Consider the following 15,426-nt stretch of genomic DNA (forward strand, 5'->3'; position numbering starts at 1 on the left):
CCACGATTTATTTTTGAACGCGTCCATCCACCGCCTTCTCCCTTCCCGGCATTGTCCCACCCGCCTCTGGGTGCAGAGAGAGACAGTCGGAAGGACCCGGAGAGGTTTTTTGGGGGGTGGAGGAGGGGTTTGGAAATTGGGGCATGGTTGGGGGGGGATTTACCGAACCCCCGGTGGCCTGAGACCGAATAAGAGCGGCGGGGAGGTTCTGTGCTAGCCCCACCGATCCACTGGCCGCCCAACTCTGCCCAGTTGCCTGCCCTGCCTTGGCCTGCAAACAGGACCCGATCCTTAAAAATAACAGCCATAATCCCATTGTGTAAACAAAGCCGTGAGCAACAACCCGCCCCTGACTGCGGGGCCGGGTGTCCCCTCCCTCCCTTCCCCGGGTGACTAATACCGGGGCTTTTTCTGCTCACCAAGGACCTGGCCTGATGGCTATTCCTTGTATTCATTTGAAAAAAATCGGAAGCCCAGATGAATCAGAGAGTGGGAATCTTTCCCTCTGCACAACAACATTTCTGTGTGAAATCATTCACCCCACACGGCTGCAGAAACTGCCAAGCCAGCTTTGTCTTTCAGGTTGCAATCCCCCCCCCCCCCCCCGTGAATTTTTTTTAAAAAATAATCTATATATATTGCTTTGAAGTGGGTGTTTTCCTATATTCTCTGCTGCTGGCTTTATTCTCACCCAGACCCATTTCCGCTGCTTTTTAGGTGATTTCGCTTTACTGCTGAGAAAAAAAAATCCCTTCCATAAGATTCTTGCAAAGCGAACGATCCTTCCAATAATTCCCTGTAATTGCAAAGTAGGAAATATTCCTTCGGCTCAGAGAGATAGATTATGATCTCAGTAGGGGGAGAGAAAAAACCACCACCCTTTGTACGAAGTTGTAAGCCAAAGAGAGCCTCATTGTGTTAGTTTCAATTTATTTACAAAGCAAGGGCTCCCCATATAAATATATATATATATAAAATACTTATCAGCTGTGCAAATATGTATTCACTTAATACATTATGTTTTCGGTTATAGATTAAATCAAACACAAAACAGTCTGCAAATAAGACAGTGCAGGGCTGGAAGCATTAAATATTGCAATTTAAAATAGCATTCACTGCATGAAAACCATCTTAATTGCTTCGTTGTCACGATCCGGGCCTTAAAAAAAAAACCATACCTTTTCCCCCTCAATGCTAACAATTACGGGGACTGAATCTATTATTCTGCTTTCTCCTTTCGGTGGAGGGGAGATGAAACGTTAAAACGATGCAGACTTAAGGAAAGGGTTAGAGATGCAGAAATGGGTGTGTTGGAGCCCTGGATGGAATTCGAGTGGTAAGAAATTGTCAGTAGCAGAACTATTGCTGTCTGCTCGGCGTGTCCCAGGTCTGCCGCGCTGTGTTTGTGTGTCTTGTCCAGGGCATGCAAAATACTGGAGTAAGAAGCTAGTGGAATTCTTAGATGCTATCTAGTCGGGGTTTTTTTTTTTTCCTTCATATTTATGAAGCAAGACTGACCCCCCCTTCCCCCCCTCCTCGCCTAATGTTACAGGCTCTGGGCCCGAGCCAACCAGCCGTGTGTGCAAACGGAGGGAATGCACGAGAAGCACCTTACAGATCGGCTGGGTCTGGGAGCGGCGCGTCGCCTGTAAACCTCGGGCCTTGCACACACACACACACACACACAATGCGGGGCTGGCCCGCGAGGCGGCCGGAGCGGGAGATTTATTTCGGGGCGAGCCTCACTACCCTTCGGCCCCGTCCTCTCTCTTCCTGGCGGCGGGCTGGGCTGGCTCGAGACAAAAGGTGCAATGCGAGGTCCCTCTGCCGTGCCCGCACGCCGTCTGGCCGGAGGCAGGTGGTTGCCATCCGGCTGGGTGGGTGAGGGGGTGGCAGGGCCGCGCCCCAAGAAATCCCCCGTGGGAAGGCCACCTGGAGCCATGCCCCGCTCGGGGGAAGCGGCTCCAGCTCCCTGCCCGCCCGGCGGGGGCCAAGGACGAGGCGACATCCCCGCCGCCGGCCGGGCCGGGGATGAGTCAGGAGCCGGGAGGCAGGAGAAAGAAGATGCTGTTCCCGGACCCCGGGGGAGAAACGGGCCAGACCCGCTCAGGGCCCGGAGGAGCTGGCCCCGGCGCCCGGGCCCTGGGCCGCTAACAGCCGGGCTGCCTGCTCCGGTCGGTCGGCAGGTTTCGGGGTGTCTCGGGCGGGGGCAATGCACCGGGGGGGCCGGTCGCTGGTCGGTACCGGTGGGCTCCGGCCGGTTTCTCACACTTTCTCTCTCTCTGTCTTTGCAGAGGATGAGCCGGGACCGCAGCCGCCGCAGCGGGGGCCCCCCTCAGGACCCGAACCCGCCGGAACCCTGAAGCAGCCCGGCCCCGGCCCCGCGCCCGCCCCGCTTTGCATGACGCGGGCCCCGGGATGGACGGCCGCGACTTCGCGCCCCCGCCTCACCTCCTCGCCGAGCGGGGCAGCGTGGGCCACCGCACCAGCGCCGGCCGCCTGGCCGCCTCCGGCCCCGGGCCCGGCCCGGTGCAACACCCGGGCCACTTCCAGCCCGGCAAGTTCTTCCCCGCGCCCATCTCCATGGCGGCGCACACAGGTCAGTGGGGCGGGGCTCGCGGCACCCCCTTGATCCCCCTCCCCCCCCCGTGGGAATCCCGCGGTCACCCTTCCCACGGGGGGCGCCCCGGCGGCGGCGGCGCTGGGTGGGCCCGAGCCGGGCCCGCAGGGAAAGTGCCGCCCCGCGGGGGGTCCCCCCGCTTTGTCACCCGCGCCGCTTTCCTGTGGGGCTGGTATTTGTATTCATCTTCGGAGCGGTTGTTTTTAGTGGCCGGGCTGGAGGGAGCCAGGCGGCCTCGGGCTTGGGGGGGGGGGAGGAATGTCCCCGCTTCTCGCTGGCGCGGGAGGAAAATAAGGCCCACGGAAAACCCTTCGCCGCGTCGGGGTCCGTGAGGAAACGCTGCTCCGGGAACAAGGAGGCACTTTCTGGCCGAACAAAAAGGCTGCTCTGTGCGAGGACGGGAGGGAGCGGCGAGGAGCTGGCTGTGGTCGTGCAGATTAGGGGCAGTTGTGTGTGCAGGGTTAGCGTTAATAGGGTTGCTGGTGTACGACTAGAAAATCCTGTTTCTATATAAAGCCCTGAAGTGTCAGGGTGAGAATGGGTTTGCAGTGCATGCAACGGCTTTAACAAGTGCCTCTGGTATCCTGCTACAGGCACACGAAGTGTGGCAAGGAAAATAGACCCAGTTCCACGCAGTAGGGTCTTGGGAGAGCAGCTACAGAACCCTGTTAATCAACTAATGCTTGAGAGCAGCTTGCAACCAGAGCGGGTGGGGAGGGGAAAATCTACCAGGTACCAACTAGCTGCAGACATGCCTCGTCTTAAGCAAAATACAATAAAAACTCTCAAAGGCTCGATGAGATGCATGAGCAGCTCAGGCTTTCTGTGGCGGTAACGTGTATTCATTGTCTTCAGCGTTGGTCTATATCGAAAGGGGGGAAATCCTCCTATAGTGCTGTTCTAAAGCGCAGGCCTCGCTCAAGGGGAAACTTGCCTGAGGAAGGAAAAAAGGAACAGAGGCTTCAGAATTTGGCCCTTGCATTTTGCTTTTGCTTCTGGGAATTATGCGCCTCAAGTTTCCAAAGGGTTGATCCACTGTGGACTGGATTTTAAAGTGAGCTTCTGCTGGGTGTGAAATGAAAGGTTGGAGTTAGCAATGTTATTTCCTCCATATTTACTCTGCAAATGCATTTGCAAGTGGGAAAGGTGGAATTCTCTCCGCTGCCTCTGTATAACCCCTGAAGTGAATATATTTTTGTCCTCAAAGTTTTTGTGCACAGGCCGCTCGATTTCAAATCCGTTCGCTGTTTTTTAATGTCAAGAATGAAAGGCGGTGGGAAGTTGTGTGTGCATTGTGTGTATGCCTGAGCTCTGTTTATGGATGTATGGATATAATGCTAGTCTTGCAAAAACACAGAGCTAGTGCAGTTTGCTTACAGTTTGCTTTAAACATCAGAGTAAAATTTTTGCAGTTTTTTTAAAACTCAGCAGTCAGAGTTATTATTGCTAGCTTGATGAACTGAATACTAATAAAATTATATCTGCTTTAATGGGATTACAATTAGTGCGTGGATTAAAAAGGATGGCATGAGATGGACTAGAATGGAGAATTGTCATCTGGGAGCACAGTCAAAAGAAGACTGTAAATTTCCTAAAAAGAAAAAAATGACGCACAAAAATTGCATAATTACTAATGGGCTTTTAGCATGATGAGATGAAAAAAAGTGCCACTAACAAACGCAGTGATCGAGACATACTTACTCTTAAATGTGCTGGATTTTAAATAATTACATTATATATTTGCAAAATTTTCCCTGGATGAAATGTGTATTTCCTCTTATTATTTCTTCCCTCCCCATCTCCCCCCCCTCTTTTTTTTTAAATTGCAGTGTACTAATGGCAGCTCAGCCTTTCAGAAACAGTTGCTCCCAAATGACATCAAGGTTGATTTTAAAATATAAAGCCGGACAAACAGGGCAAATAGTCAGATTTGTGTTGAAATCTTGTTTCTTCCGTACTCCTTGTTTAATATCCCTAGTTCAGACCCGGCCCCATCCGGCTTCAGATAGGGCTTGATCCAAAGCCCAGTGCGGATCAAGCACATAGTCACTCATGTGGCTCAGGAAAAATCCTATTTTTTAAAGTCCTCAGAGTTGTGTTTAAGTCTCATTGGGGAGTTCAGGGGAGATGAGAAAATTTGCAGGTAAGCAAATTGGTGATTCCTGTAGAATAAATTATTGATGGTATCTTGACACTGAGTATTTCATTATAATACAGGGAATGACCTCACAAGGGCCAGAGGCCACTGAATATGAATATACAGACTAGACTAGATGGAGCTTTGCCAATTTTTTTAATCTGAAAAAGGTTATTAATGTCTCTTAACCCCCTGCTCTCAGCTTTCAAACATACACACTCGGCACTGGATGTCACTGGGGGAAGGCAACAAGCAAAACCTACCCTGACGGAGCTGTTCTGACTCCTTTAATTTTCGGGTTGAGATTTGGATAAAAATTGAAATGTACAGTTGGGAATGCCCCCAGATGTGGGGCATATTGGTTCTAATAAGAAAAGTACTGCCCAGAATGAGCCTTGTTTTTATGTCCAGTCATTTTTCTAGTCAGGCAAAATTCCAGAAGGCATACATAGTTGATCAAGCATTTATTGTAACACTCCCCTTGCTGTGGAATTCTCTCCCCCTGGAAATCTGCCCTCCCTTCCCTCCATCCCCTCAGACTGTACTTTTTTTTTTTTTTTTTCCTTAAAGTCAGCTGCAAAGACCTTGATTTTGAAGTTAGCTTTTAATGTTTCGCAAATTGTTTTTCTTAAAACGGAGTGCTGATAGTTTTATAATCCCGCTGTAGACATTTTATGGTAAAGTGCTGTTATAGTAACCTTGTCACAAAAGGTGCAATTAAAATGTTTTGTAGCGTTATTTTTAGTGCAGTGTGAGGTTTTTTTTGTCTCTATTGCAGATGGTCCAAAGTCAAAACTGTGAAAGTTGAGAGAGAGAGAGAGAGGGAGAGAGGAGGATTATTCAGCAATGCTGCTGCCTCCAGTCAAGCCATTGCCATTTCCACTTTGCTGTGGACTCTCATTTAGTAAGAGAGACATTTTTATCTTTCGGGGAAAACTCCTTATAGAAGCATTGTTCTCCCCTCCCCCCCAGGTAGCTGCATGTTTCAACATTTTAGCTTGAATGGAAATGACCATAAGAGAGAATCTGTGAAGTGCTGCAGCTAAAACCACTAATAGAATCAACGTAACAATTAATAAAGATGAATAGTAATCAGGAGTGGCAGCTGGCTGTAGCGGGGACCAGACAGGACGGCAAACTGAGAATTTCTGGTGGAGTACTTCCATCTTTTACCTCCCCACCGGCCAGGCCCTGAAACCTGCAAGGAATAATGGATCTTCCTATAGATTATCGTTAAATCCAGTAATTTCCTGGTGAGGCAAACCCGTAAAGGGGTTTCCCCCCACTGCCGGTGGTGGTCTTTTTTAATTTTATTTAATTTTATTTTTTGTAAAGAAAATACATTTTAGTAAATACCTCATTAACGGCCTGACACCAGTGAGTGTTTCTGCAACACGGTTACCAGCATTAAATAGGTGCTAAAAGAGTTACTTGTTCAAAGAGGTGTTCGAAAGACTCTAACCATCTTTACTTATAAATGACAAGTAGCATGAGACATCAAAGGCAATGCACAGATAACAGCCAGAAACTGTCACGGCTGATCTTTTGCACAAGAACTGTAAGATACAGATTGTTATGCAAGGCAGCTGCGGTTAACACACACACTGGGAAATTAAAGTTCCATTTTGGAATGTGCATTTTTCCACTGGGAATTGCTACACCATCATGTCTAATTATTCCTATAAGAAGCGGAATTTTTCTATAGGACTATCCACACTGTGTGATGCTAATTTAGTGGCAGGCAGAGCCTTGGTGCACGTAGTGCATCCTAAGTGAAAGAAATTGACTCCAGCAATTCTTAGAAACTTGCCCAGCCTTGTAGGAGAGGCTGTGTGACATATGGAAGTCCAAATGCAAAGAAGTCTGTTAAAATAACATGCAGGAGTCTAAAAATACCTCTCCAGAAACTCACTTAAAAAAAAAGCCAAACCCAACAACAGAAAGATCTAAAAATATTCCGGGCTTTGGCAGGGCCCACGAAGTTAAATAAATTATACAAGAGCCATTCATGGGAGAGTCTCCACTTTCTCTTACGGGAACATTGTTCAAGCTAATAAAAATTATAATTTACTAGCCACCGAGCTTTTCATGAGTCTAAATTTAATTGGTTGGGCTTCTGGTCTCCATCATTTCCTGCTGGATTAGTAGATTTGTATTGGAGTTTGTGACACAGCCGCGAATGAAAAAAGGCAGAATCCTGAAATGCCATAATTCTGAGCACAGGAGACTCGCCCTGCAAACCGTTCATTTCGGTCGGCCCGTGCAGCAGTGAGTTTTTGGGAAGGGGGTGTTAGGAGATGAAGATGCAGTTTAGAGGCTCAGGGCCTTTGGAGCCCAACACGGTCATTTTAATTTGATAAATGATTGGACACCTTTAAGAGTGTGTTTGAACAATAAAGATGCACTCCAGCAGGCTGATCGGATGTTTGCTGTCACCTTACCTATGTCATTAGCGCAGGCTGTGAGCATAAATAATGGGAACACACGACTCCTCGGAATACCCGCCACTCCTCTGCTTCAGACCCACAAAAAAGGCCTCTCATCTATCCTCAAATTGGGAACCTCTGAGAGCAAAATCGGAACCCCCCCACTTTTTGCTTTAGGACACAGACTTGTAGCGGTCGCCAGCAGAGAGCCTTTAAAATAGAAACGTATTAAGGATAATGGAGCCACCAAACATGATCTCGGGAACGCTGGGTGTAACCACGGCAGCTAGTTCGGAGGGCAGAGGGAAGTAGCCCAGTTGGTTATAAGCAGGAGACATTACAGCTCTTTTAGAATAATGTACGTTTACTTAAGTAGCTGTGAACCCAATTTCATTCTTTGCTCGCTGCTGTAGCATTGTATGGGGCTGAGCGCTTTGGCAATGTGGGGAATAGCAATGAACGATGAGTAATAATTACTCTCCCTGGTAAATAACCAAACAAAATAGTGGTTTGGCTGCAATAAATTGAAAAGATGGAAAGAGAGGAATAGACTGGTCTTGGGTCGGATCCCCTGCTGGTGCAAATCAGCATAATGCCACTGAAGGCAGGGAAACTAGCTGGACTTGCACAAGTTGAAGAGAGGACCCAGTGTCTTGCCGACCACATCTGTCTTTTCCTTTGCTTTGGCACTGGCTCCCTCTAGGTCAGGGCTGTCCAAAGTGCAACTGACGGCATGTGTGACCCTGAAAGGAGGCCCTAGGGTTGTCTGTCTGTAACATGGCTCCCTCTCCCCCTTCTCCCTCAAGCCTGGGACTACACGTCCCAGAATACCTTGCAGATAGCTCCACAGTGGCGAGTGACCTGGAGGATGTGCCGAATTTCAGATACAAAGGTTTAGATTTATCTCATTAAACCCGTAATTCAAAGCTGTGCAGCTCTTGTAGCCACATGCTCCGGTTTGTGTCTGGTTTTGGCGCACAGATCGTGCACATGAATATGGAGGAGAATGCATCTGAGTAGGTCTTTTCTGTGCCTCAGTTTCTTCATTCGTGAAATATGGAGACCACTGACCACCTTTGTGAAGTGTGCTGAGATTTGCTGGTGCAAGTTACTAACCCGAGAGCAAAGTGTTATTAATGTACTTGCGTTGCTGGGAAGTTGCCTGTGTGACTCCTGGTAGGTCAGAGGTTGGGTGCTTGACATTTCTCATTTCTGATGCAATTATGGAGCGAAACAAACAGAACAGAATATATTTTGTCCCTTGGAACCTGTAGGGGCATATTTTAATTTTCCCGCATAACTCCCGTTATAGTCACTGAAAATCCTTCCTGGAGCATGCCCTGTAATAGAGAACAGATTTTCTATAAAAGTCACTTTGTTCACAATTACCATTCTAAGAAGGAACTGAATCAATATGAAAAGCCTGCCAGGCCCCATCATGGTCTGGGAAAGGGAAAGGGGAGAGACCTGCCTTTGAGACTCATCAAAGTTAGACTGGTGTAAATCTGCAGTTACTCCAGCTTCACACGGCTCTGGCTGAGGGTGGATGTTGGCCCGGGATCTTGAATCTCACATGGCGCTCAGACACCATGGTGGGAATGCCTATAAATAAATAAAAGAAGGAAAAGAAGAAGTGGAAAACTTCGACAAAAGGTTCTGTGAACTCGATACTTTACACGGAGCCTAAATTTTTGCCCTTGTGACGTTTTTATAGGCTAATATATAGTTTAGATCGTGTAATGCTGTTTGTCACCGCAGTGAAGCTCTCTGTTTGCTGTAATATATAATAATACTTTACCCTGCGAGCGGGAGCCCAGAAGGGATTTTACATAAGGGAAGAGTTGGAGTTTGCGGAGTAGCTGATGGGAGCCTGGGAGCTCCACCGGGATGTTATCCTGGTAAATTCTGGTTTCCAATCAGTCCCCATCGGGGATCAGATCTGAGCCCTCAGTGCCAAAGGTGCCATCCTCTCCCGCTCTAGTTTGTTCTCACTGCAGCTGTCTCAGTAGATTAAATTCCAGACTGCGATCGGTCCCAACGCTTCAGTTTTTTTATTCCGCCATTCCTGAGAAAGGGATGGGTCAGAAACAGGTGGGTCCGTGGTTTCTCTTTGAAACAGAATTGAGATTGTTTCTCTGATTTCCTAAGACCTTGAAAGCAGCCGAATCCACGTCACCAGAGGCTGGTGAATTGGGATACGGGAGCCTTGATCTCTCTGTCGCACACTCTGACACACACATGCACACTGCTGTGCAGCTGCAGACGAGTATGAGAGAATCAACAAAAACTACGCTGGGTGGGAGTGAGAAGGAAGAATGGATCTTGAGGCAAACCACCTTGCAACTTTCTTTTCATTACTTTAAGATTAAATTGTTCTCATTTACAGTGTGTCTGAATGGGTGGCCATGTATTCATACAGCCCAAGCGACACTGGCTGGGCGCGACGGAAGACGATATCCTTCCATCTTTTACCGCATGGCCTGAGCAAGCTTGAGGATCCAGAGTTTCAGGCATCATTTATCTATCATCCTAAAAGGGGCTTTTTTCTTCCTCTCCTCCATCCCGCCTGTGTTTTACTGTGGCTCACCAGCCCAGCCTCTCTGGAACATGCATTGCATTTTAAAAAGTAGGTGTCAAAGTTAAAACAGATTTTGAGATTAACTTGTCTACTCCTTATTAGTGACACTTCTGCTGAAGATTACTGAGGGGCAGCCGGAGGAGGGGAAGCGGGAGGTAAATGCACATGTGTCGGAGAAAAAAAGCAGAATACTAAGAAACCAAAATCTTGTGGAATTACATTTGAGTGGTTTCATCTGTTCATTAGTTATTATTTGGATCTGGGCAGAGACACTGGTGTGTGCACGTCTGGGGAGAGACAGATAGGCCGGGGCTAGAATAATTGTACAGCGCATTTGATGATCTCACCTGTGGACACTAAGTGTCTCTAATAAATACTGTTACGATTGTCCCAAAATATGGAAATGAACGCTTGACATCGCCGGGGCCGTAGCGGCCACGCTGTAACATGGAATTGGATTCCTGTTTCAGGGACGTGAATCTCTTTGATGTACTGAGGATTTTTTTTTTTGGGGGTATAAATTTGTTATTCATCATGGTGAAAGAGACATAAATACTATAGCTGCTGGTGATGTCAGAAGGAGATTCTGTGAGTGATTGTGTGTGTCTGTGCATGAGAGAGAGAGATCCTGCAGGGAATGGGGAAGTATATATTAGGGGAGGAAAAATGTACCGTGTAAGTTACTGATCTCTGTTCCCAGGGACCCCATGGGGCTGAGCCCCCAGTATTTGAACAAAAGTCCCCTTCACCTGACCAGCCCTGTGTCCCAGGGGTGCACATAAGGGCAGGGAAAGGGGAATCCGTTCAGCTGTTAGCACCGCGTTTGAACAAGCAGCTTCAGAACTGTGACCTGGGGAGGAGGCAGGGCAGGGCCGGGCCAGGCCAGGCAAACTGACTTCTGTTAAATGCACTTACTGTAAATGCTAGTTGGTCGTTTCGGAAAGTCCCGCAGCGTGCACAGCTCGTGGAGACCGGGGGAGTGAGACCAGCCCACGGAATCCTGGGAAACCTCCTTATGTTACATTAAAGAAACCGTAGGATCAGGACGGGTTTGGAAAACTGGGCTTTTCCCAGGCAGGTTTAACGGCCCCGGTCCAATTCCTCCCTAGGCCAGATGTGGAGGGAGGAGTTTGCCCCATCACTGGCAGGGGAATTGCCCCAAACCCCCCTCCCCAAAGCAGCCGGGCCAATATCTTGCTTCTCTGGGTGGGCGAGTGGCCAGGGAGCGATCCTACCTCAGACAGCGCTCCCCGTGCTGAGCTGATGGGTAGGAAGCAGAAATACCAAGGAGATTGCTGAGCCCAGGCCCGTTTGAGAATGTTACTCGGAGCCTCCGGGTGCTGCTGGGACCTGAGACTCCCCTGCCCTGCTGAGCAAGATACCTCCAGACAGCAGCCAGGACAGTAAGAGTGAGTTTCTGAATGTGGAGTCCTTTGCCCCGTATCAGTGCACCCCGGTGCATCTCATTTTCTCCTCGCTGCATCGCGGGAGGTTCGCCTAGAACAAAGAATGCATCCCCGTAGCTGGAGGAGATGGGAGTAAACAGAGACAAGTCACCAAGATGCATTCAGCCTAAACAGAGAGCGAAATGCATCGGAAGGGCTGACGGCAAACCTGCGTGGTATCTGGGCGCTGGCCTGCAGCTCAACATCCAGCAGAAGGGAGGGTGTCAGAAGCGGTATCATCTCCGTATGCAGGGGCCGCGCGCTGATGGCTATGATAAGTGACAGCAAATCTGGTAATTACAGCACAAAACACAAATAGCACGACTGGGCTATTCAGTGACTTTGCAAAACTTCACATGGGCTTCGAAAGGAGAGGCCCTCCCTCTTTGTTGTGTGTGCGCGAATACACAAGTCTCCAGGAACGAGATTCCTGGGCTGGTTTCTTTCTCATCCACGCCGTAAAATAAAATAAACCAGATGGGCACAGAACTGCAAACTCAGCTCCCCCCTGGCCAGGCTGTGCTGTACGTCCCGCCTGCCTCAGTGAGAGAGTGAGATGTGGGAATCTGTTTGGACCAGAAAAGAACCGATCCGAGAGCCCAAACCCTGATTTCCCCTTCCTTCCCTTTTGGGGCCTCAGACAGATTCTCCCCTCAGACCTCATCACACCAAGGGGGGGATCCTCAGTCCTCCCCACACCCCACTCTACCCTGCCTGGGGGCTTGACTCACCCAGATTCTCTTGGTCCCTCAGGCATGGCCTGGAAGTGGCATGGTCCCACAAATGGCCCTGGGGAGACATCCGGCCTGAGATTCAGACCTAATAAGCATCTGAGCTCCTGGCTGGTTTCTCCTCGCCCCTGGATTTCTTCACCTGCTTCAGGGTCCCGGGGGGAGGCGGGGGGGGGGGAATGCTGTACCCTGTGTTAATCTGGCTGCTGTTTGTGGGACACTTGTGTCCCAGGCCGTATCCCTGCCCGGCGCGGGGGCTGGGGCGCTTGAGAAATGCGGCGGGATGGGGGTGATCCTGGGGGAAGCCTGGTTGAGGTGCAGCTGCCTCTCACAAGCTGACCAGGGTTCAGCAGGAGAAGCAGCGGTTGCTGCCCGGGCAGGGCCCCGCACTCAGCCCACGTGCAGCCGGGGCTGTTACAGCCGAGAAGCCTCTGACTTCACTGGGATCTGGTGTCCCCCCTTAGGTCTTCCTCCTCCAGGCCTGGGAAGAGGGGTGCAGGGGACAGATCCCCTCCCTCCCACCATGCAGCGGAGATGCTCTGCAGTTGCTAATGAACCCTTCAGGGCTCAGACCCCATGGCCCCTTTCCCGGCTAGCTCCCCAATCCCTCCCCTGGGCAGAGTGATTTGGGGTCCCTCTGACCTGCGGGGATGCTGCCATCCCCCATGACGGGGGGCGGGTCTGCAGGTGGGTGAATTTCAGCCCGTGCCTGCGTTGGGGAGCTCACCTCCGCTGGCAGGGAGTCGGCTCAGCACGCTGGCCGAGGCAGGACCACAGTTGCGTCAAAGAACAATCTCCGGGGGGCAGCTGAGACGGAAAGCCCCCGGGGAGCTGGCTTGGATAGAGACCCAACCTGTTAAATAAAGACTCTTTCCACAGGCCAGCGCCCCTCCTGGAAAGAGCAGGGGCGAGCGGGCAGTGTCAGGGACAGCCCCAGTTAGCGGGCAGTGCAGTGCAGCCAGGAGACCTCTGCCGCTTCCCTGCTGCATGAGTATGGCCAAGTAACTTCCCCTATCAGGGCCGCCCTTTCCCCGTCCGTAAAATGGGGATGAGGAAACTCAGCTTCCTTTGAGATCTAGAGGAAAAAAGTGCTACGGGAACCTCTTCCGGCACCCACTGGGATGGACAGACAGATGGACTTCAGTGGGCATCCGACGGGGTCCCGTGAAGCTAAGCCGCATTGTTAACGGAGTCCCTGTTTGAAGCAACCAGACTGAGCCAAATCCCAGCACGTGTGTACGGCACAGCTCGAAATCCAGCTCTGTTTTATTTATTTTGTGCTTCTAGGGTAACTCAGAATTTCAGGACTACGTCATCACATAACAGGGTGAAGAAGCTCTCCTCTTGACGCTGAAGTGGGATTCACAGAGTAAAACCAATATTTATCTTAGTAGGGCTTAGCGCTGGCCTACCTATAAATTTTGCTTTATTGCTTACTGTCTCTTTTGGAAATTTTTTTTGTTGTTGCTTTGTTCTGGGCCTGAGATAAAAGGGCCACTCTGCCTTCTTGCCCTTTGTGGGTATTTTATTTATTTGAAACACTTTCTGAGCGTTTAATGTCAGCAATTCCGAGGGCTGGTTCTCAGCCCTGCAGACTGCAGCGCCTCGGCAAAGGCCCTTTGTGATTACCCGAGGTGGCAGAGTGCAGCCTTGGTCAGCGCGTTAGAGAAACGCAAGGAGCAGAACAAGACTGTCAGTAACGATTTTCCGGAGCCCGTTTGGATGCGAGAAGCTCTGGCTGTGATTCTCCCCACCCAGTCCCTGTGTGCCAACTCTTTCCCACCTGGGCAAAGTGGGTGCGAAACCACTCAGGTCAGAACCGCAGCGTTTGACACCCCCTGCCCGCAGGGTGGATGGTGACACGGCATCAGGGAGGAGGATCAGGCCGCGGAGCCGACGCGGCAATGTACGACACGCATCTGGGCAGGGTGCGCAGGAAGTGGGCTGGGCTCAGACTCGGTTACCAGGGTTTATTGGCTTTGAAGACTGTATTCAAATAGCACCTTCCTCTGCGAGTAGCCCAGGGACTAGCAGAGGCCTCGCCCAAGAGATCCCTTCACTGACCTGGGTCTGCAACTCGGGCACAAAGCTGCCCTGATGACAGCGGGCCAGGTGTGCCGTCTGTCCGCGGCAGGGCGCCGGTGCCCGGTCACTCTGTGCTAGGAACGTATCCGACTCCCTTGCAGCCGGGGAAGAGATGGGCATCTACCCACTCCCTGCCAAGAAGCAGCAGCTGGGGTGTAGCCACTGTCCGTCCAGCTCCCGTGTTTCCTGACCCCATTGGGGGAGTCTGAGCACCTGACTGCAGTACTGGATTCCCCACGCAGCAAGGCCGTACTCTTAACCCTGTTAGCTAGAGAACGTGGGCACAGAGAGACTCAAATCCCCCAGGGACTCTCCAGGGCAGGATTCGAACCAGGGTCTGCCAAGTCTCAGGCTCGTTTCCTGCTTGCTTCTGGGAACACTGGTGCTGCTGCAGCAATTGCAGTCGGTCCAGAAGCAGCCCCCGAAGGGGCAAGGGCTGTAACTGGTGGGTCGCTTCTCTGTAGCCACATCCCCCGCAGCTTGTGTCTCGTTGGCTCCCACGGGCCCCTTTCTGCCGGCGCTGCAGTGCTTTAATGGCAATCCCAGTGTGCTGGCAGGGGAGTTGATCTCGGCAGGGAGGGTTCTGGAGGTGTTTGCTCTGGTGGCTGCGTTTGTCTGGCTTTTTAAGCCCTGGGATGTGGAGTGGCGCTGATCGGAACCGCTCCTCCGTTCCCCCTCTCTCAGGCAAAAGGCGACAGATTGCAAGTGGCACTTACAACGTAGAAACTAGCTTGTGATTACCCATTGGATAACATTTTAATTGTACTTCTGGCACTCTGTCAAGCTAATTTGAACTGCATTTCAATAGTGCAGCATTTATTTACTGCCATAACAATATGGATTAATCTTAAATTATAACACGGAGGAAATTATATTACACTTATTTCCTATTTGCCAAATATTTAAAGGGGCAGTGTCAGGTTAAAAAGCTCATTATCTAAAGGGAAAAACAAAGCAAAGTCATGTGCCGATGTCTGGGATAACACTTGAGATTACTGCGAGGGAAGGAGTTGAAAAGATGGTCATTATTTATGCTGTTTGTTTGTTCTCTTTGCATTTCACGCCCTTTGCCCCGTAGTTATCTAGCCTTTACTTTATAACTAGGTTCAGTTTGAGGTTTCACACCTGGCTGTTGCTGAAAGGGGTAGGTTGCAATCGCTGGAAGGGGGTTGGGATTTAACTTGAGACACAAACTGGTTTTAACTGTTATTAAAAAATAAAAAATCAGGGGATCCTTGATTTCTCTTTATGCCAGTTTCCTCCCCCCCAAAAAAAATCTTTTAAAACAAACCCAGGCTTCTAGGTCTAAATGGCTTGGGCTGGTGCCGAGCGGCGCTTGAGGGGCCCTGGGAACTGGCTTTGAATGACAAATCCGGTATTTCTCTGTCCAAAAGTTCGGCCCTA

The 15,426-nt window shown here is 50.2% G+C and overlaps 1 protein-coding gene across 1 annotated transcript in view; it reads left to right on the forward strand.

The window, feature by feature from the left end:
* The window catches only part of BAHCC1 (BAH domain and coiled-coil containing 1), a 67,277-nt gene that overhangs the window by 2,630 nt on the left and 49,221 nt on the right, over positions 1-15,426 (forward strand). The window contains exon 2 of the mRNA XM_067547263.1: positions 2,295-2,599. Coding sequence (XP_067403364.1) covers positions 2,419-2,599 — 181 coding nt within the window. The 5' untranslated portion in view covers positions 2,295-2,418. The remainder of the gene's footprint in view (positions 1-2,294; positions 2,600-15,426) is intronic.

The sequence above is a fragment of the Emydura macquarii genome, unplaced genomic scaffold (assembly GCF_026122565.2).
Source record: "Emydura macquarii macquarii isolate MOO-44397 ecotype Brisbane River unplaced genomic scaffold, CSIRO-AGI_Emac_v2 contig_1230, whole genome shotgun sequence".
Classification (NCBI taxonomy): Eukaryota; Metazoa; Chordata; order Testudines; family Chelidae; genus Emydura; species Emydura macquarii.